Source organism: Nylanderia fulva, unplaced genomic scaffold, assembly GCF_048542155.1.
Source record: "Nylanderia fulva isolate GAGA-0341 unplaced genomic scaffold, ASM4854215v1 Scaffold34, whole genome shotgun sequence".
NCBI classification, from domain to species: domain Eukaryota; kingdom Metazoa; phylum Arthropoda; class Insecta; order Hymenoptera; family Formicidae; genus Nylanderia; species Nylanderia fulva.
In genome coordinates this window covers 1266367-1289119 of record NW_028190411.1, presented here as the reverse complement: position 1 = coordinate 1289119, position 22753 = coordinate 1266367, and the positions used below count along the sequence as shown (strand labels likewise).

Here is a 22753-nt window from a genome sequence, read left to right as displayed (position 1 = left end):
TTCGTCGGTTCCCTTTTTTCACGCTGGCCCGACATTAGCCGGAACCCACATTCATGCGGCGTACGCGAGATGTTTCGCCGTTTTGCTTCTTTTCATTAATAAAATACGGGGAGATTTAATCATCGTCCGTGCGAGAATTTATTATATAACATGTCATTTTTTTAACATATGGGACTTTAAATTTGACGTCTGACGTTCAGAATTTTACAAGGGTAAAATGATTTAATTATGAGATATTCTGCATCATTTTTTGACAGTTTGACGTTTACCATAATTTTACAAAGATAAAATTATTTAATTAATGCAGTCTGAGAAATTATTAATATCGCAAATGTGTGTATTTTAAAATCAATCTTATTCCGCTGTTTTATTATCAAATTTTACAAGGGTAAAATAATTTAATTATGAGATATTCTGCATCATTTTTTGACAGTTTGACGTTCACAATAATTTTACAAAGATAAAATTATTTAATTAATGCAGTCTGAGAAATTATTAATATCGCGAATGTATTTCAAAATCAATCTTATTCCGCTGTTTTATTATCAAATGTAATTTTCTGATATAAAACATGCAGTTTTATACTCAACCATCTATTAATATTTTCTTTCAAAAATAAAAAAAATCTCGACGATAAAATTTAAAGAGGAACGAAATAGAGATGCATACGAGGAGAGGATTTGAGCTTTAAAAAAAAAATCTCATCACACACGTTGCGTATATTATTCCCTTCGCTTATATTTCGGCGAGATGCTCTCGTTTTCTCCCCTAAACAAATCTTGTTTTTCTCTGTCTTTCGCTGTGTACATATATAAAAAAGACGTGTACTCTGGCGCGAGTGTAACCGAATACCGGCCGTCATATTCCAACATTTATGGTCGAGATATTACGAGAGACGATCCCGCGGGAGCCACCGCGCGGTCGAACTTTACCCTCGTCGCATCATCCGCAGACTCGAGATAACATTTCTAGCCCACCCTCTAAGGGTTCTGTCGCCGACGCGAGAAGGACATTGTTGTATTGTACCTCGGTCGTCCCTCGACGCCGGACCGGCACGGTTGAATGACTGTTCTCGGTTCCCGCGAGAAAACGGATCTTTAATTTTCGCGGTATTAGGGAACATTCGGTTCCCCAGAGTGTCGTAGTCGTCGCCACCGAAGCTGCACTTCTGCCCTGCGCTAATTTACCGTGAAATGAATCATGCCGCTCCGAGCTCGCGAAAGGTCAGGGTGTGGTTCGAAACGATTTATCGGATAATAAAATCGCAGATGTTTCAAAGTTAAGAAACTTGTCAAATTTTCTGCAAGAGGAATTAGTAAAAAGAATTAAGCATTTGCTCTTCTATGAATACACACTGGAATTTATTTACAATTTTATTTAATAAAAATCTTTCCTCAATGGTAAAAGTCGACCAAACTGGCAATCATTTATTATAGATAATTAGTAAAAATACAATGTTTTCAAGTAAATCTATAAAAAGATACATAAAAAAAAAATTATAATTTTGATACATTTCATCGCAACAATTAATTATAAATTCATATACAACTAATTATAAATTCATTTAAACAATTTTATCACACTGATTTTCACGTGAGTTGCCAAGAGGAGACATTTGCCTCTCCTTGGAATCAGTAAAGAAAATGAAGCATTTGCTCTTTTTGTGAATGCACACTGGAATTTATTTACAATCTTATTTAATATAAAAATATTCAAATTAACAAATTTAATCATGCCTCTCCATGGAAAAAATCCTGCGGACGTGAATTGCTCCTCGTCTTTCCAGAGGAGAAAAGGTGAATTAGAAGGGAAGCGAAAGCTCTCGCTAAGTAAAGGCTTTGCCCTTTAAAATATGAGAGGCTGGAAATATGAAATTTCGAATACACGCGAGAAAGCGTTCTCTGCTTCTGACATCATTCTTCCTCCCTCGATACTTTTTTTCTCCTCGATTTCTTCGCGCACCACGTTTTCCGCATCTTGTCGAGGGCTTTCGGGCCGTTTGGCATCCGCGACATCGTTTCCACTCGTATAACGTAGGCGACAATTTACTTTACCATTCCGCTATACGGGAGCCGAGCAAGAGAGGAGTTTCTCCTTTCGATTCGTCGGGTTTCGCGCCTTAAGGGAAGCTTGACGTTTCTTGCCTCGGCTTACGTAGGTATCGAGTGTGTCTCGCAGCATTTTCTCAGTTTTCGATTTACCTTCTCTTCGACGGTGGCGAGAAATATCTCAGGAATGCGCCTTCGAAAATCGAAAAGCGAGTACCACTTCTCGTCGTTTCTGTTAGTCGAGTCATCGACAGTGCAAACAGATTCTTTCTTCTTCTTCTTCTTTTTCACTCTTCTTCGGGTCTCTTTCTCCTTCTCTATTTCCTCGCTTTTCTTTCTTCAGAAACGAAAGTGGAGGAAGAGAAAGAAGAAGAAAAAAAAAGGAAGATTCGTGTAGCTCGTGACAATGTCAATGTTTGCGTCGTTGCAACGAGATACTCTCGGTGTGTAGTTAAAGCCGAGGATCTAGTTGCAAAGGAAGCACAGATTCTCCCCACAGGTCTTGAAAGTCTGCGGTGTGGCTCGCGAATATATTACCTCAATGAACCTTTCATTACCGAGCTCTCGAGCGTTCGAAATGAGTCTCCTTCCTCATCAGACAATGAACTTTTAGTATTTTCTTTCTCGGTATCCCGCCCATTGTCTATGATATAATAATGTGCAAAGGGAAGGAAGTGGAACGAAAAACTAATTTCGGTCCATATTGTTCTCTCCTGCAGGATAGAACGAACATGAACGGTTTGAGAAAGTTCCGGCTGCATTCGAAAAACCGCGCAAAGATTCAAGTATGAATCAGTAATTCGTAAGATCCACTTTAGATATCATACTTACTCCTCGTAAGCGACCTTGAAACTTAATCCTTGAATATAAAGTCATATCTCCAAAGTGGATCTTACAAATTACAAACTCGATCCATTTCTTCTTCTCCGAGGATTATATTTATAAACTTGACAACGCGATCTTAAAAGCAGATTCGTCGCCGGGTGACAAATTTTGAGCGATCACATTAATTTGCGAAAACCAGGGTGTCTAGCCGTTTTTGAAATGTTCTGGAATTGTGTTTCTTCTTTAAAAATCCTGGAAATGTATTTGTTTTTTTTGTAGATCTTTTTGATTTTTTTTCGTTGCTTCTAAATGTTCAGTTGAGACTATTCGAGTAAAAAATATTTAATCTTCATAAATAATTCAATAAATTTTGTATTTACGGAAAAGGTGTTGCGCATAAGTTGGTTTATACACGGAGAGAATTTTTTTCTTAGAATTTACCCTGCATGAAAATCATGGTAATTGTGGGATGGAATTTTATAAGAGTTTCTCCGATTAAACATTTACCACAATAAAAAAATATTAATATTTTATTGCTAAAATTCTTCCAATACCATATTGTTCCACGATTACCATGATTTTCAGGGTAAATTCTAATTGCAAGAAACAATTTTCTCTGTGTAGATTTAAAAAGTTCAAATATAATATAATATAAAAAAAATGTCAAATATTTGTAATGCATATATTAAATTTCGCATTAACGTGCAATTTATATCGACTTGAAAACAATTTTTTTTTTTGGTTCTTTGTACATCTTTATCACACGCTATTGGAAAATCGTGCAAATTTCCTTGAAATGTTCTTAAATTTCATTTTCAAAATTCACTAGACACCCTGGAAAATCTCTCCGCGGGATTTACTTGATTGTCACCACCTGTCATTTGTCATCTCGCAACAGGTCTCGAGAATCCCAACAAAAGCTGAAGAGACGTTACCTTCGCTCTTGTCGCAGAGGTAAAGCGATCCGATTTACAAGAACCATTATACACATATATATATATATGGGTATAAGGTCGGTTGCATTTATAAATGCGGTTCCTCGGTAATATATCGTCCGTGTAACTCGGCACTCGCTAATTCCACGTACGCGGCCAATAAAATCAGGACGAAATTACGAGCGCTCTTTCCGTCTTCTCTTCGCCTCTGCTTCCGATCAGCTCGTATCTTTTTTTTTTCTCATAAATTTCCGATCTCTTCCCTTTCTTTCTCAGCCTCTTTTGCTTCATCTGTAGCGTTAATTGCGTGGGCGCGAGCGATTTTCACAGACTCGCGATATAATTCTGGAAAACTTGACTCATTATCGTCAAGCGTATTTCACGGCGATTGCACGGCATATGCATAACGAGCATTCTATATGCATGCAAATGGAGCCTGCGTAATGAATTAGCGTTTATTACAAAGTGTATATATATATACGGAAGAAGTCGCGCGAAGCGTTTAATTATCGGGATCGAGGAAGGCAAGCTATCCTCGTCATTCTTCAAGAGGAAGAGTGAAAGAGAGAGAGACGGTCGGATGCAAATCCGAAAAAACGTGCAAGATATTTATACTCGCATTACTGATGACAAATCTATAATTTACGAAGAGGACTAGTCTGGGATGCGTTCGTAAAATCGTACGCGCGGACGATATAGATGTGATATTATTTGCGATTTATCGAACTCCTCTTCTCCCATGGATATGCACCGCGCGATTCCGTCATATGGTGACATTTCGAATCAATAAAATAGTCACGAGTTGTTTATTTTATTTTTTTTGTTTTTTCTAAAAAAGATCCTACGGGAGTTTAAGAGGTAGACTACATTTAAAAATGAATTAAATTCTTTAAATTTAAAATTCTTTTTATTTAAAAAACTATGAATAATTTCCGAGACATTTTCATATTTTTATAGAAAATGATTTTTGGAAATATATTTAAATATGTAAAAAAAATGTTAGACAAAAGTTGCGCTAAAATTCTCAAAACAAAATGTTAATCTTTTTCTCGAAAAATCACTGGGTTCGATTATCATTTCCTCAATTCTGTTGAGAAATAAATAAACTATGATGTGATGACTCAGTTTAAAGAATTCGTCATTTTATCAAACATTACAAACAGTTAAAATTTATTTTATATTAAGAAGCTTGTCTTTAATTAAAAGCATCGATCAACATGTAACACAAAACATATGAAAAAAAAAACATTTAATTTTATTAATAGTATTGAGAAAAAAAGGAACATAAAAATAGATAATTTTCGCATATGATTTCGCGGTTGAAACTCAACTCCTTAATCCATGATGTAATATGAAAATTACGTCGATCGAGACCGAACGTAATCTGCATCTGCGTGCAATTCAGCGTATTCTTTCGTTCAATCGCTGTTTCTCTTTCTCTCTCGACCGGTTAAATCCGCGGATAATTGGAACGATAACGATTACCATGTAACAGATGTAACGATTATGGCGCAACAGATACACGCCGATCGTTGGCGACCGGCGAGGCTGGATATTCGCCTGATTTATGGGAAACGTGTATGCTGCCAATATAAGCGCACGATGATACGAGTCGTAATGATACGACTTCGTTTATCAACGTGTAGTAACTTCCGTAACTTATGGAAAACATGGATTTCTCTTCTTTCCGAGATACTTCATTCTCTGTTACACTCTCTCCCGCTCTTATTATTTTTATCTAAAATTAGCTCTTTAATCGTTGACTTTGATTTCTTATTCCACTATGTGTTCTTCTTATGCACGCACGAATTAAATGCTAAATTATTATTACCATAACCAGTTTACAGTTAACAATTACCATAAATTACCGGCTTGTCGTTATAATTGCCGTAAATAATTTATTATTATCTGCTCACATTATCTTCTCATGTGTCATGATACATTTATTCATGATAACGGATTCTTTTGATTCATTTTTTGATCTCTTACTTTGTAGCAATTATAATCTTATAACAAACTTGATTTTATTTCTTTTAAATAGGTATAAATTTGATTCTCTTTCGATTTTTCCTAAAGTATCGTAAATTTAAATGATGCTAAATTAGAACCTTGAATATTGATATCACTCAAAACGAATTTATCCGGTTGCAGATGATACATTTATTATTCATCGATTGGAAAACGTGTAATTTTTATTCGAATCTGCTATTCCATCAACTCTTTTCTCGTGCGTTTTATTTATTCAATATCTGAGCAAAATTAGATTGTTTTTATCGTAACCTACTTACAAAACTCTCAGCTTCTCGCGAATATTTTTGACGAGATCAATTTGCATTATTACACCTAAATACAATATATGTATCGTAGGATAATATAGTGTTGGAAGAATTTTGAGTTTCTCTGATTAATATTTACCACAATAAAAAATATTAATAGGTACACAGTAAAATTAATCGAGTATATTTTATATCTTATTGTGGTAGATATTAATATTTTTATTGTGGTAAATATTAATCAGAAAAATCTCGAATATAAAGTCATATCTCCAAAGTGGATCTTACAAATTACAAACTCGATCTATTTCTTCTCCTCCGAGGATTATATTTATAAACTTGACAACGCGATCTTAAAAGCAGATTCGTCGCCGAGTAACAAATTTTGAGCGATCACATTAATTTGCGAAAACCAGGGTGTCTAGCCGTTCTTGAAATGTTCTGGAATTGTGTTTCTTCTTTAAAAATCCTGAAAATGTATTTGTTTTTTTGTAGATCTTTTTGATTTTTTTTCGTTGCTTCTAAATGTTCAGTTGAGACTATTCGAGTAAAAAATATTTAATCTTCATAAATAATTCAATAAATTTTGTATTTACGGAAAAGGTGTTGCGCATAAGTTGGTTTATACACGGAGAGAATTTTTTTTCTTAGAATTTACCCTGCATGAAAATCATGGTAATTGTGGGATGGAATTTTATAAGAGTTTCTCCGATTAAACATTTACCACAATAAAAAAATATTAATATTTTATTGCAGTAAATATTAATCAGAGAAACTCTTATAAAATTCTTTCAATACCATATTGTCACGATTCATGATTTTCAGGGTAAATTATAAGAGAAAATTTTCCCTGTGCATGTATTACAACATAATATATAAATTTGCATAAAAATTGTTACAATATTCGATTATAAATTTAGATAAAAAAATATTACGTCTTATCCAGATTTTGTTCGAAAAAAAAAAAAAAACGAATTAGATAAAAAAATATTAATATTTTATTGCGGTAAATATTAATCAGAGAAACTCTTATAAAATTCTTCCAATACCATATTGTCACGATTCATGATTTTCAGGGTAAATTATAAGAGAAAATTTTCCCTGTGCATGTATTACAACCTAATATATAAATTTGCATAAAAATTGTTACAATATTCGATTATAAATTAGATAAAAAATATTACGTCTTATCCAGATTTTGTTCGGAAAAAAAAAAAAAAAAATACGAATTACCGGCTTCAGTCGCAAAGATTCCAATCGTCGGTCCACGACGAGATTTGCGGGAAAAACGATTTCGTCTTCCTGCGGAGAAAAGCGTGTTGTGCGCCGCGTTCGAGCGCGGTACGAGCACGTTCCTCGGCGGACGGACGAATCTGCGAATCACGAACCTGTCTCCGATGGTTACCATGTACGTTTCCGCGAGTGTTGCGCATTTACAACGTTGTTATACGGGGCGCGGGCCCGCTCGACCGTGCGAGAAGGCCCCGTGTGCGCTTAATATGCGCGCGGGCGTAGAAGCCCCACGATGCGTGATTCAACGAGGGTTCTCACGAACGGGCCCTCTTCTCTCTCTCTGAGCTGAGGTGCGAGGAAACGAGCTTGGGATCGACGGAGGGGAAAAGAAATGACAAGAATCGTGAACGAGAAGAAGGAAAGAGAGAGAAATGGTTACGTTGGAGGAGTGCGCAACGGTACACGCCACATCGTTTAAGAATTCACGAATACTTTAAATGAGGGTAAATTCCTGGGCTTTTTATGCGGCTGTCACACGCACGACACGCCATAATGAGACGTCGCGAGAGAGAGAGAGAGAAAGAGTTGAATTCGAGAATGCTTGCGAGTAAATACCGTTCATCTCCTGATGATGCAACGAAACAGGGCCCGTGAATTATGCCTCACGCGCGACGAATAATAACGGTTTCGCACTGGCAGATGTCTCAATTAACAAATTTCTGTTCGATATACAATTTAATAGAGATTGCGTAAAAAATTGTTGCGTTTAATCTCACTTTTAGTATCGTTCGCGAAAGTTAAATTCAACACTCGTTATAGCTGGAGCGGACATTTCGAGCACACGTTTATGATCATGTGCCGTGCCCACGTGAATATTTCCGAGCAGGTGTTCCCATTCATTCACGAACGAATCGTAGTTCTAGTCGAAGCGAACGTGCCTCATAGCGAGATACTCAAGAATCTTTCGAACAAAATCAAATAGAAAGAAATACGATTTTTTTAAGTATTTTTTGTAGGACAGTATTTAATTCAAATAATTGAAGAAAAAAAAACCATAATTGTTTTTTATGAATTTGTTTGGAATTTTTTTAGCAAAAGATTACACGATAAATTATTTATGAAGCGAAAAATATGCATACAATCGACATTGCATTCTCACGGAAAGAGAGTATCTAAAATCAAATCTTTTGTATCACTTATGCAGTAATAAATTTCCCCGCGATAATTTCACAAGCTTTTATTTGAATATATTCATATATTTGTGGAATATCAGCCCTTATGTCCGAGGAGCCATTTCGCGAAAAAACGATTATATTCGATTTAATTTCAAATCTGTACTCGCGTCAAGTCCTGCCGAAAAGCGAACGGGTGGTCTGCCAGCTATTTGTTACCCCTTTGCAGAATGCGAATTGCGAGTAATATGTCGGAGGTCGACGAGAATAGAGGTCGAGAAGTCCCGCCGACACGTGTATGACATTTGCACACCGGCGTGGTGCGGTTTGACGTGGCTTCGCCCGAGACGGAGTCACGTGTGCGCGATCTCCTAGTTTTGCATTCCACCCGTGCACTCCCACGAGCAATTAGGCTCGTCTTCAGATTCCTCGCATGCTTTTCGCCGACTCGTGCGACGTGCCATCGCACGGACATTAGTGCGAGAGCCATATCTTGGAGACTCTCGAATTGGAATAATTCTCTCTCGAGATACCGTTGCGCATACATTCGCGTCGATCAGTGCAGATTTTTATTCTGCGCCGAGTCTTTCAAGACTCGAGAAAATATTTATGATCGAGAGTGTATCTTAATTTATTTGAAAATTATTTATCGCAAAAAATTTTATACGTAATATGAATCCAAACATTCCTAAAAATGTATAAATAATAATTTAGATTTATTAATTATATTTATATATTTTTAATACTTACCATAGTTGTATATAAAAAGATTTAGATGTTTTTAGCAGTTTTTTCGCGATCTTTGCGAGCTATTTTTAACGATTATAGATGGAAACTAATTAACATAATTCGATGTGTGCGAATGGTATCTTTAAAATATTTATATTACTTTTTCATATTTTCAGTTATGCATAATTGCATTCTTAATACCTGTTTAACCATCCATTTGCTGATTAGATAGCGATCATATGAAAAAACATCGAAAAAAGAGTAGAAAGTAAGAAGATTTATAGTTTATTCATAATGTATTCAGTAGCTACTTCTTTTTTTTGCATACATTATTCCATTTCAAAATCATAGACAGCGTAAACACCTTAAATCACACTACTCCGAGAATATGTTAATGAACTTAGATAAGAGGTACTGAATACCTTTACCATTCTAATGAAGAAGATATATGTTTACATGGGGTCGGTTAACGGCCTGAATATCCAAAAATTAGATTTTTATTACCAAAACGGACGTTCTATAAGTACGAACGGATAAGTGCAAACTTGTGTTCTGAGTAAATTAATGAATCGATCATCGCCAAACAGTTTTACATACAATCCTTATTACAGTTCGTAGCCTCTGTTACGACTAATAGTTATTTGGTATTCGCGTTATGCTGTCGACATTGTTCGATGCACGTCACTGCGAAGCCGTTTGCATACATGGAATTCAATTGGAAGATAATGCATCTTTCGCTGCATCCTGTGCACCTCACGCATATGCATCTCTTTCTCTCTCTTTTTTTTTTTTTTTTGTCGAAAGTGACTAACGTGCGCACATGTTATGCACACATGAAATACGACGGCGTTTTTCTGACTAAAAAAAATTAAAGTTACAAATCGAGACGATGACTTAACCATTTTGCGTAGCCATTAATTTGAAAATTAATAAATACATAATCTAATATATATATTTATATACATATATGTATAATTTAATGACAGAAGATAGAGATGAAATGTGTGATGAAAGAGAAATTCAAGTATTATGTGTTTTTTATGATTGAAATTCTCAGGGATATTTTTTTATAGAGAAAAATGTAGAAAAATCTGAGAATTTTATAGAGACTCAGAGAGAGTTTAAAAAATTCTTCTTTTGACAATTTTGCTCTTATATAGCAAAAAGAATGTTAAAATTTTAAAATTTATTTAAGTTTCCATTTTTACGTATATTATATATGTGTTTATATTTGGAATTGTTTAGGCCATTTTGCAAAAATCCTCGGTATCGGTGGACATCGAGGTGAGACCGAGGCAATTGGTGCCGGACACGAACTGCTTCATCGACTACTTGCCGCAATTGCAAATCATTGCGAGGGCCACTTCCGGCGCGCAGCCGATCTACACTCTCATGGTGCCGCTTGTCGGTAAGTGAAAATAAAAATTTAACATATACTATCAATGCGTTGAAGAAAGAAAGATCAATACTCGCGTCGTTTGACCTCCGGCTTGCCCGATCTTTTTTTTTTTTTTTTTTTTTTTTTAATCGAAGGTCGTCAGTTATCTCGGAGGGATAAATGTCATACGAAAAGACTACGCATGCGAAATAATCATCGATAAATAACGAGGAAATTCATGTCTCTCTAGCACGACGCGTAAAAAAAAAATAAAGAAGAATCGATCCGTCGAATATCGTAAATTTGGATTTATCTCGTCGCGCCGAGTGTTCCGTTCGTCTCGTAAAATTCTCGTAAAAATCTCTCGCAAGTTGAAACGTGATCATTACATCGAGATTTTTTTTTAAATCAAATAAATATTTTTTATCGTAAATACTGCCGCATTAATTATATATTCATACACTTATCATTAAGATAAATAAAGTACGGATAGGTGGACGATTGAACAATGAATGTGTTGAGCAGAACAAATAATATAATTTTATATATTTTTTGATATTTATCTTGATATGTATCTTGACCTTTACTTTCTGTAGGCGTTGTATGAAACTCACAAAGCACAATAAATTTATGAATTTTAATAATATGCACGAACTTACTGTTGCTAGTTCAGTGACTCACTTAGCTTTTGTTTCGGAACTGTCTGGCTACAAGTACAATGAGATCACTTATTGAATATTGTCACTTTGTCAAAAAAATTTTTAATAACTTTTTTATTTTATTTTAATTCAAAGAGAATATACAATTTTTAATTTTACAAAATATTGTCTAAAATGTGCTTTTTATTTAGAAAAAAAAAACTTAATTTTTTACTCTAAAAATACAATATATATTTCAATTAATAAATAGTAATAAAATATTTTATAAGCAATTATTAGTATCAAAAACAAAAGTTCAAAAAGCATATATATTAATTCGATGAAAAAAAATTCTCTCGATGTACAGAAAATTTGATAAAGTGTACAGTGACAGGTAGGCCACACCTTGTCAAGGTTGTGTCCGGATAAGTTGTTACCAAAGAGAAACGACAGCTAGTCTCGGGAGGTCACGCCTCGGGTCAAAGCAATCGTCGCTACGCAAACATGCCTCGACTCACCTCCGTCCACGACGTTCACCGTCGTCGCCGCGTCGATCTCTGGCGGAGGATAGTTCATTAGGTCATCGTCATTACGCGTCACCTGTCGCGGAACTTCCCTCCCTCTGTCTCGTGAGAATGGATTGTCCCATTTATGCTCCCGCGCGTTGTCGCGCTTTGTCCGCGAGGTTCGAACTCCGACCGAGACACGGCCATCAATACTAAACGCTTGCGTCAGCTCCTGGACGACGCGGCGGAGGATGATGACGGCGAGGAATGTCAAGTCGCCGTTGATTCCTTCGCTCCAATTAGCGTTGAGCAATTTCTTTCTTGAGCGCCGCCGATCGCGCACTACTGTCAGAGTACGCTTTCTTTATTAACGGTCCCACGTCGGGATTCCGCTCCGAATCAATTCACCGATTCATCGAAGCCGTTAAATCTGGAGCACTTTGTAGCGCATACATATTGCGTTCCGTTAGCTCAAGTTAACAGCTGCGATGCGTTTATGTCGATGAATGAGATGTAAATATGTAATTTATACAAATTTTTAAATTTCAGTTGTGTATATTAATTTTTTTCTGGATGTCATTTATCAATTTTTGGAATTGACAGGATTTTAATGTAATGTCAATTGTCCGAGTATTTAATGTTGAAAAAGTGAGATTAGTCTTCAGTCAATTTTCGATATGCATTGCACTCTAGTTAAGTCGTATGACATTTACATCATTAAAATCGTTAATTATTTGCTTCGATGAACGTTGTTTGGGGATTGTTTAGGCGTTGGAATCCAGATAGCGGTGATCATATCAATATCGTATCAGGAGAAATAAGAAAACGTATGTACAATAATTTTAAATTAATCAGGAAATATCGTTTAATAAATAAACAAATTCTTATTAAAATTCTTATTAAAAAAGAAGCTTATTATATATTTCTTGGAAATACGATAATTTTTTGAAATTATACATCTCTTGAAGCTAATAATCTTTCTTGAAAATAGAGAAAGATTTCTTTCTCATAGAAGAGAATTAAATTCTCGGTCGGGATTAATTTATTGAATACAACGACGGCAATCAGCGATGGAACAAATCACGTGTCACATCAATCACATTCCAACTGGGGTGTCTTTTACGGGGATACGGCGATACGAAGACGGACGCTCGTTTCTGTCAATCGGCTTACGATGATGACGACAACGATGACGATAGGGTTTATACGACCGGTTGTTTCTTTTTTTTTTTTTTTTCAATCGCGGTTTATAGGCACTCGCTACTCAACGAAACGCAATCAGCGATAAATTTACAATTATCTACGACGCGGTTGACATTTTCACGGTGCTTTACAGTAAATACGTCTGAAGTTATGGCTGTGACGACAGGACAGACATTCGGAGCATTTATTGCCTTGCTCGTACATCTTACTTACTAGAATGTCTAATCTCTCGTTGATGTGTTTATTTCGCGTATCGTGAAAAGTAAAAGACTCTGATACTGGAATATCCCGCAAAAGAAGCGGACTTATCAATTATTCTCGTTATCTTGAGATCGTACATTCGCTCTGCGCGATTTTCAAATAATTACACTTCTCAAAATAATTAAGGAATAAGAACTTTGTCTTTTCGAAACAAAGTTACAGTCATTTAAAATTTGCCTATCTTTTGGACAATTTTGTTATTTCTTAATTATTTTGAGGAGTGTATTATAACATCGTAGAAATAATTTTCATCGAGATTGAATTTTTAAAAAATAATTAAAAAGTCACGTGTCAGTTGTAAACGTGTAAGAAAATGATTTCTTTCTTAAGTATCGAGTTTGATAAAATTTTTTTAAAAAATTGGGAAAAATGAAACGCGCGGCACACACTTGCTTCGATTGGAGACAAGACTGGTGTCAGGGTTCAAGGCCGTTGGAAATCGAAAGGGTCCATCAATCATCATCGCTATCGCCAATTAGCGTTGATCCAATCGTCGATTCAGCAAAATTGATTCACGACGCCAATAATGAGCACGCGGTATTTTGCGGAAGCTTACGTCACTGTTGTCCGTCCTATTTTGACATGGATTTTTTTACTTTGTCGATACCCTGACGGGAAGAGCTTCGAATGCCGAAGCGTTTGTTAGGCGAGGTCGCGATAGGGCAAGGACAAATGTTTCGCCTCGAGGATTTCGATGGCAAAAGTAAGCATTATTATCGCCGTCATCGATTAGTCATGGCTCATCATATTCGTTAGGACTACCTGATTTTACGAAAAATCTCGCGCGAGCATAAAGAAAATTTTAGGATAAGCAAAAGAAAAAAATAAGTCGGCAAATCCTTAAAAATTAAAATGCAAAACCATGCAAAAAATATATTGTTAAGTAGAGAAGTAATAAGATTGACTTCTACTATACAATTATATTTTTTGTACGCAGCAAAGTTTTAGTATATTGCTCATCACAAAAAGCATTAATTATTATATACGTCTATATCCCAGCTAAGGGGAATGATTTTTTTTATCGCGCAATGATAAACGATGTCTGCAAGCCTAAGCGATAAATAATACCGTTTCCTTGAATTCTCCCTGCTTTGCCAGTTATTCTTTCTATTTCCGTCCCTCTGTTTCGTAAACTTTATCCACCACCGCCCTTGTCTGTACGTGGGGGTCTGGAAAGAAGATAAGGCTGGCAGCCAGTTAATTTATCGAGTCGGGGAAAGTTTGCTGAATCTCTTATTTGCATTTTCCGTAGATTGCTTCTCCGCGCACGTCTATGCGGCAATCTGTGGCGAATGGAGTCGAAAAAGTTCCCCCACAGCATCCACAATAATCTTCCTTGCTAAAAAAAACGCGTCTGTTCATACAGAAGAGATAAAGGATATAAAGGATGATGCGGCAAATAAAGTGCGAGATAGAAGTCTGAATTCATCCTTCTATTTATCTTCCTATTCATCTTTTTCGACGTCGATTTGAAGCTTCAGATTCTAGAGTTCTGTTACACGTGTCAAAATCGTGTAATAAAAATTCTATTACAAGGATATCACATGAAGTTTTATTGATTGACGATAACTCATTTTCTTTACGCAAACGTATTAATAATAAATAAAAAATTGCTATTATATCCTCGTGAAGGAAGAATCTTCGTCTGCTCGCTTCGCGCGTTTCTCCCTTTCATTTTTATCGTTCGTACGGAGCCGAAAAACGAAAGTGCCTCGATGCAAAAATCGGCCGGCTCGGCTGCCCTTTGACCTCGTCGGCCAGTCGGTCGACCACGGACCCGTCTGGCTCTCCAAGCTGCTGGCCAGCAACGAGTTGTGAGCGTTTCACAGTTAGGAGGTTCTCACGGCTCATGAATGCATGTATGCGGCTTGAAACGCCCGCGATTGGCGACGACGTTGCATCTCAGCTATGATCGGTACGTGGGCGATATCGATACCCGATGAGATTGGGAGACTTTTGAAGCTTCTCGTATAGTTGTGTGTGATGATGATGATGATCCTTTGCCTTACCGACATGTTGCCGTCCCATTTTCCTCAATCTCGTTCTCAATTACGTGCGTGGCAGCGACATTGATAGTCATGGGGATACTCCTTCCGTCAACGCTTTCGAGAGATAAATATTCATCTTGAATGGTGAATTATTATATTCAGATGATGCAAGGATATTCATATTAATATCTTAATTTTTTTAAGTGTAAAAGAGGCGATAAGAACCAAATTCGTTGGGATAACGCACTGTCATCCGCGATTTGGCTCTTATTGCCTGTCTTACACTTTAAATTTATATTTATATTACAGAGCTTTGTTAAATTCTTAATTAATTTTTTTAATATGAGGATATTCTTATATCTCGTGTTTAATAAAATGTGAAAAATTAATTATAAATGTAACAAGTTTCGAAAAATATATGAAAATTGTAAAAATGGTATAAAGTCGAATCATAATGAACGCTATAGATTGATATCTCCCGTCATAATTTTTCTTTTGTATTTCTCTTTCACAGATATGAATTTCTCAAGAACTCACGCCTTACTTTCTTGCGAAATAATTGACTCAACTACGAATTAATCTTGTTTCCGGTACATCCACGCGTGAGACGCGAGTGTTTTAAGACGCCGCGTGTTTAACGAGCGGAAATATCTTTTGTTGCAGTGCTAAACGAACTCGAAGGTCTGGCACGGGGCGCCGATGCGAGAGATTGTCCTCCAGCGTCGAGGGCGGCTCTGAATCCCGAACATGTGGCGCGAGTCGCCGAGAGCGCAAAGGCAGCTCTGGCCTTCGCGAGGAGCCGAAATCCGGCGATCCGGTGCTTAACCACAAGAGGTACCGTTCTCACATCCAGCACTTTTACGTTGGAGGAGGACGTCGACAAGGTAAGCGAAGAAGAATAAAGAACAGAAACGTCGGCGAATTCGATACGCTTACATTTTTGGTCTCTCGAGTAACTGTATTTGATCTTCTCCGAGGGGGTATTTAGAAGGCAAATTTGCTGCATCGATCGTTGACCGGGAATAGGATTTGCGCGATGTGTCCTTGTCAGATTTTTTGATATTTTTCTTTGTTCGAACGACTTTAGAAAAATTCGTCGAAGTTCACATTGTTCTTCAGCGTCTCGCTGTGTATCTTCATTTGTCACATCAATCATTTTATATTACGTTGAGCAGAATAATATGATACGAAACACGCTTCGACAACTGATTTGAGTATGTAAATTGTCGAGAGGTCGTTTTATACATTTTCAACGCGACTTTATATCTCAACGCCTGCAGCTCGTAATGACAGGCGACACGATAAAGCGAAACGATTTTGACGTTCAGCTGATGATAGGGATTCTAACACGGTATATTATATACCTTCAGCACAGAGTAGTCGTTTCGCAAATCAATGGCAGCGAAGAAAATTAAGGCGCGGTGCTCATTGAAGCGCGAATGTTATGATAATGAGCTAGAACACCCATGAAGATACTGATCATTTTTCGCTATTTATTTATCTTTTTACCAATAACTATATGTCTCAGTTTGGGGATTCAATTTGAATGATAATCTCCGCAACAAATTCGGGAGTAAAATTGCAAACGCAACTATATACCAAGTTTATCGGAATAATATATTCGGAACTTGGTCTTGTTTCAGGATGGACTGACACGCAACGATGACAGAATATTGACTACGTGCCTCAGTCTTTGCAGGAGCATCAGCAAAGATCAGGCAAATGCAGGTAAGAATATTTGTCTAGAGAAAGGTTTTCAAGCTAAAAATATCTTCATTTTATTATCTTTCTTGATTAACGTGATAATTAATTACACCAGACACTATTCGCGAAATGCTGCTACGATTATTCACAACTTTATTTTAAATCCTTCCAAGAGACGAAGATACTTTTTTTTTTATCGAGACGCAATACACAGTTGGCTCTAAATTTATCAAAGATAATCCTTTCTTTTTATCAAAAGAGATTTAGAGGCAATATTTCGCTCAGTTTAAATTGATCAAAAAGAGTACCTAAAGAAAGAAGGATAAATGCGAGAGGATCGCGCACAAACTCAATAAAAAAATTTTCGGGGAATCCCGAATCTTTTGCTCCAGCAGAGGAAGGGCAGCCGCGACGTCTGAGACGGGAGGTGGTTCTGCTCACAGAAGATCGGAACCTCAGGGTGAAGGCTCTGGCCAGGGACGTACCCGTGAGGGAGGTGCCCGACTTCATGGAATGGGCTGTATTAGGTTGAGGCGGCATTAAGTGATCGCGACCAATTCCAATCCTCACTTGACAAGAAATCTTCCGTGTTCCTATCGCGCGAGCTCGACCAAACGTAACGAGAAGAAGTGCAAAGACAAGTAGGAGAAAAAGAAGACGAAGCTAGCAGAAGAAGAGGGACGCTCGTCATCGTTGACGAGCAATTCATTGCTATCTTCGTCGCGGATCTGCTTCGTGTCCGATCGACCGTCAACTGTGCGCGCACAACGCAGTTGTCATCGTGTAAGTTCGTCCTAAACAAGGTATTTAGATTATTTTCTGATGATACTCTTTTTCTTCAATTTTTTTGTATCCCACCATGAAGCGAAACCACAAAGTGCGACGCGAATGAGAGCAAAATCTAAGATAGGGGCAGAGGAAAAAAGGGCAAAGCGCGCGCGATCGTGTAAAATTGCATTGAATGAAATACGGTACTATCGGATAGGAAAAAAGAAGATGGCTTGTCGTTTCGCTTTACCGGAAACGCGAGTCATTCGAAGGCTTCTCTCGAGCGTGACATTTCCTATTCTCTAATTGTTCCGTTTATCGTGAACCGTATATCTAGAAACGTGCAGGCGTACAAATCCCGAAGAGAGCCTTTTCGCATGAGGATGACTCGCGTGATCTGAAAGAATGAGTGTACGGCGATGGCGACAGACAGTTAACACCAAAAGATAATAATTGCCGGAGGATGTTGGACGTTTCGAGGAAAAAAGTAAAGAGAAACGGTATAAAAAAATTATTTTAAGGTTGTTATCACTTTGTAGATTTTTTTTTTATCCTATCGCCTATTGGCGGCTGTATAATCATTTTGTATAATTTTGTTCGCTGGTAGTCACTTTGTTCATCGAGTCGTTATTAAATGTTTTTATACATGTGAGACGATCGCAAAACTTTTATCGCCTTTTATCGTCCCGCGTGACATTTTCCACGAGGGAATTATCCCCTTTATTTTTTCCACGTTAAAGAGTCATTAACATCATTACCTTTAAGCTATCGTGAATTGCTAAGGTGAATTGTTAGATTTATTTTCAATGAATGACTACAATATGATCATTGAAGATATCGTCAAGATTGAATAATCGATCCACCTTAATCGTTTGTTAATTGTATAATTACGTTAGAAACGATTAAGAAAAATGCTTATCTTCGAAAATCAACTTTGTCAATTTTAGCAAGATATGCGATTCAAAAAAGCGTATGTTCATAAAAGAATTAGATCCAATTTTATTATATATATTAATATTTTTGATATTGATATAATTTAAAATTGAAATTTATTTTTAAAATATGAATTATTAATTAATGTACATAAATATTCAATAATTACAAAAAATTTTCGTTTTTTTTTTTTTTTTTTTTTTTTTTATTGAAAGCATATATCTTGCGCGTTAATTAGATCGTCGATTTTTCAAGAATGAGTCTTCCTTGACATCATTTTTAATGAATATACATGTGCAAAATATTCACATTGCACAGTTTAACAATATTTACAATTCACCGATTTAAGACCTAACGCAAGAAGACGACAGCAGCTGATTATTCCAAGTAGGAAAATATGACACCCGCGATTGTACAACCATATACAGTGTGTTCTTTATAATAATAATTAAAGATACTTTATCGATGAACGGAGATTAAATGTATCCTGCAAATGTAACACGATTACAAACATTCCGTGTCGGAAACTGTTTGATTGATATTTTTACCATCGAGTTTAAGTCATTTTGGGCGTGATAATAAAATCAGGTGATTACGAGCTAGATAATGAGCGCGAAATAAGACTCGCATTGACGGTTCTTGCAACGTCGAGAGATCGCTTCGTTCTATGAATCCTCGCAAATCGCGATCCGCGTTTTTAATATTTCCCTCGATTATGTCAGATATGTAGCATATCTTTCGGGAGAGATACGCTTTCGGAAGCGCACAGTGGTCGAGACATTCGCGTGCTCTATCAGCAAAAGGAACTGCGGGACCGAGACTAGCGAACACGATGTACTATTTTTCAACAGAGAGATGAGATAGTTACTTAATGCGTTTACTCCTTAGTATATTAAAATGTGTGCGTGAGAGAAAAAGAGCGAGCGAGAGAGTGAGAGAATGTTAAAAATTAGATTAATGGAGGACGGACAGTCAACGAAAAGGAAAAATGAAAAAAAAAAAAAAACATTCGACATATTGAAAACCGTATCTGCGATAAATGTCGACGTCGCGTCGAAAATTCCTGCGAATTAAATCGAATCGATAAGTAGAAGAAGAAGAGCCCACCCACCGGCAGAGTCCGGGCAAAATCATTTCGTTACACCGTGATGTTCCGCTCGAGAGGCCGCGTCGTTCGGGCAGAAGAAAATCCTCGTCGCGAGTATATAGTGTCGAGGGTCTGTCGAGCGGTATTTTATAAGAGCGCGTATATAAGAAGAGGGATATTAAAATATATATCTCTACTACATTTTGATCTCTTTGTGAGAAAATTATCCCCTTTTTCCTGAAGAAACATTATGTGTTCGTACGGACTCTACCGCCACTACTTATGGATTTAATTTGTCCTTCCACGTCGAGGAAGATGCGCGAATTCGCGGTGCAAATTCACCATTTGAACGAGACGCGTCGCGAGAGATGAAGTAGCGTTCGACGATACTTTATATAGGATTTAGGATACATTGGGAATAAAGAAAGAAGAGAGAAGTGCGAACTCTCTTCCTTGTTTGTGAAGTTATTCGCATCTATCGTCCTTCGACGTGTTTCGTTTGCTTTGGCGTTTTTTTTCCTTTTCTGTCACTTTTCTCCTCTCTCCTTCACCCTTGTCCAGTTTTTAGCTCAATTTTTTATGCGAACCTTCACGGCGAGATCGGTCGAGTACAATCGGCCAATATCGATGGACGATTTTGACAAAGCCCGCTCGAAGCACCAACGATGTACACTTGTCTTATTGTGTTTCACTAATTTTTAAGTATAGCCTTTCGTAGCCTTTTTAATGCGCGCGCTCGGTCGCCATAAGCGGTTGATATAATTAATCCGTACAAGAGAGAGAGAGAGAGAGACAGAGGGAGTACAGGTGTGTTTGAGATGGGATATGGGATATGGATGAACAGGCGAAATCGATTGCGCGAGTTTATTATGCAATCGTGAATAGCAGAAAAATGATCGGGAAACACTTTTTTTCCTTAGACCGATCAATCAACACGCAAAAAACACGTTGTCAAAATTCGAGTCAGATTTATCTCGAGATGAATGGTTCTAGAGTTGAAATCTTATAAAATTTATTTAAAAAATATAATTTTATGAAAAATTATTTTATATCGAGATGAAAAGATTCTTATATACGTTATAAAAAAAATAAATGTTAATATTGATTGTGTCAGATAATTTTTTGATGTCATCAGGGATGGCTTTTCGACTATCGAAGAAAGTGTATATTGAGATGAAAAGATTCTTATATACGTGTTATAAAAAAAATAAATATTAATATTGATTATGTTAGATAATTTATTGATGTGATCAGGGACGGCTTTTCGACTATCGAATAAAGTGTTTCTCGATCACCTCCGATATTTATGATACTGTTGATACGAGATAACAATCAGGGTAGTTTGCAATTGTGTACTCCGGGCATATCATATAGCGTTTACTCTATATCATCGCAATAGCTCTCTTCTGCAATAGACGTAGCAGTGCAATAGACACTCAATTCCGCGATTAAGCCACCTCGATAAGACTCTATCCGTCCCTTCCCGAGTAATCACGATCCATTTTCGCTGTTTCGATGTAATATATATTCTTCACTCGATTCACACTCCGGTCTTTCAACCTTGAAATTACATATGTCGCTCCTCCGATCGGCTTGCGCGATCGAATTCACCCAGTACTTGAGAGAAAGAGAGAGAGAGAGAGAGAGAGAGAGAGAGAAAGAGAAGTTGACAAATGCCTGAATATATAGGTAGACAATTGTGACGTAAAGATAGACACGTCATGATTTTTAGAACCGGATTTATCTCGGACGCGGACGCGTTTTGCAGCGAAAAGTTTTTTCTTGACGATCTCCGCTTCCGAGATAACTCCGTAAAATATACCTATATCTATATTGTATATAGGTATATATGTATAATTATACGTAATAATACACACGCGTTTTATATATATAATTATACATATATATATACACACAGATACACTCCCATTCGTCACCACGATTTTACGCTAGATTCTCGCAATATTTCTAATAAATCTATGTACTTGCATTATTATGTGACGAAGCAAAAGAATGCGATTCATTTGTATTTCGTCTCAGGAAAAGATATTTGCCGATTAAAATGCGATACAGCGACGATGAAGGGAGATGACGAAAACTGTGGGGATGATATGCTACGAAAGAGCAGAAGTTTTAGATTAATCGTTTATTACACATTATAAAAAATGTCGCTACTAATAGTGTTACCACTTTGAATATTCAATAAAACGTTGAGACTAGCGTTATTACGTTATGTACTTTATTCAACAATTATACGATATTTAGTATACAATATTATTCTCTCTATTGCTTATTACGAGGGAGGTGACCTATCACTAAAATCCATTCCACACAATTATTTTAAGAAATTAATCCTTGAAATTACCAGGTTCCAGGGGACGCAGCGTGATGGTAGATAATAAGTGCAATAATCTGACGAATTTATTTTGAAATCCGATACATTGCATTTTTCTATCAAGATCGTTTTTATATGCTCTTCAACTCGTTGACGAGATTTAGACTTACGCAAAATGCAATTCTAGTCGCGCTTAGTTGATCTTGGCCTCTTTATATCCCCGCGAAGGTTCGCAGATGGTGTTTCTCTCTAGATGCGCGAAGGTCGTTCAAGTCATCTCGGATTTTTTTATCTCTAGAGAGATGTAAATATATTTTTCGCGAAAACCACGAGCACCGTTAAGGCACTCGTGTACGCACGCGCTTCTTGTCACAATCGACAAATTCCAATATTCATCACGATTCACCGTCCAAAGTGCGCGCGAGTCGTGCTTTATGTCTCTAATCATCCACAAACGACTTTGTGTCGCGGATCGCGATTTTCCTTTAACTGTTAGACTAACGGTCGTTTCTGTCAGATTTTATCTGGGGAATTATATACATTTCTCGGGGCTTAGAGTATTAATTGGCGCATTAATTGTCTTGGAAAATGTAATTTTTATGATATCTTTTGAATCTGAATCTCTCTTCAGTCAGTGAACCAAAGGATCAAGGAAGGAAAAAAGATAATTGCTAAATCAATTAAAAATTAGATATATAAGTAGCGATTTTTTTTCAAATGAATGAGATTGTCTCTGA

General features: G+C 36.8%; 1 protein-coding gene across 1 annotated transcript in view; it reads left to right on the top strand.

Annotated features, from left to right (window-relative positions):
- The window catches only part of LOC114937461 (Smg6 nonsense mediated mRNA decay factor), a 100744-nt gene extending 78791 nt beyond the window's left edge, over nt 1-21953 (top strand). The window contains 4 exon segments of the mRNA XM_085485103.1: nt 10461-10623; nt 15853-16073; nt 16833-16917; nt 17286-21953. Of these exon segments, the coding sequence (XP_085341229.1) occupies nt 10461-10623; nt 15853-16073; nt 16833-16917; nt 17286-17425 (609 nt within the window). The 3' untranslated portion in view covers nt 17426-21953.
- Nucleotides 21954-22753: the final 800 nt, after the last annotated feature.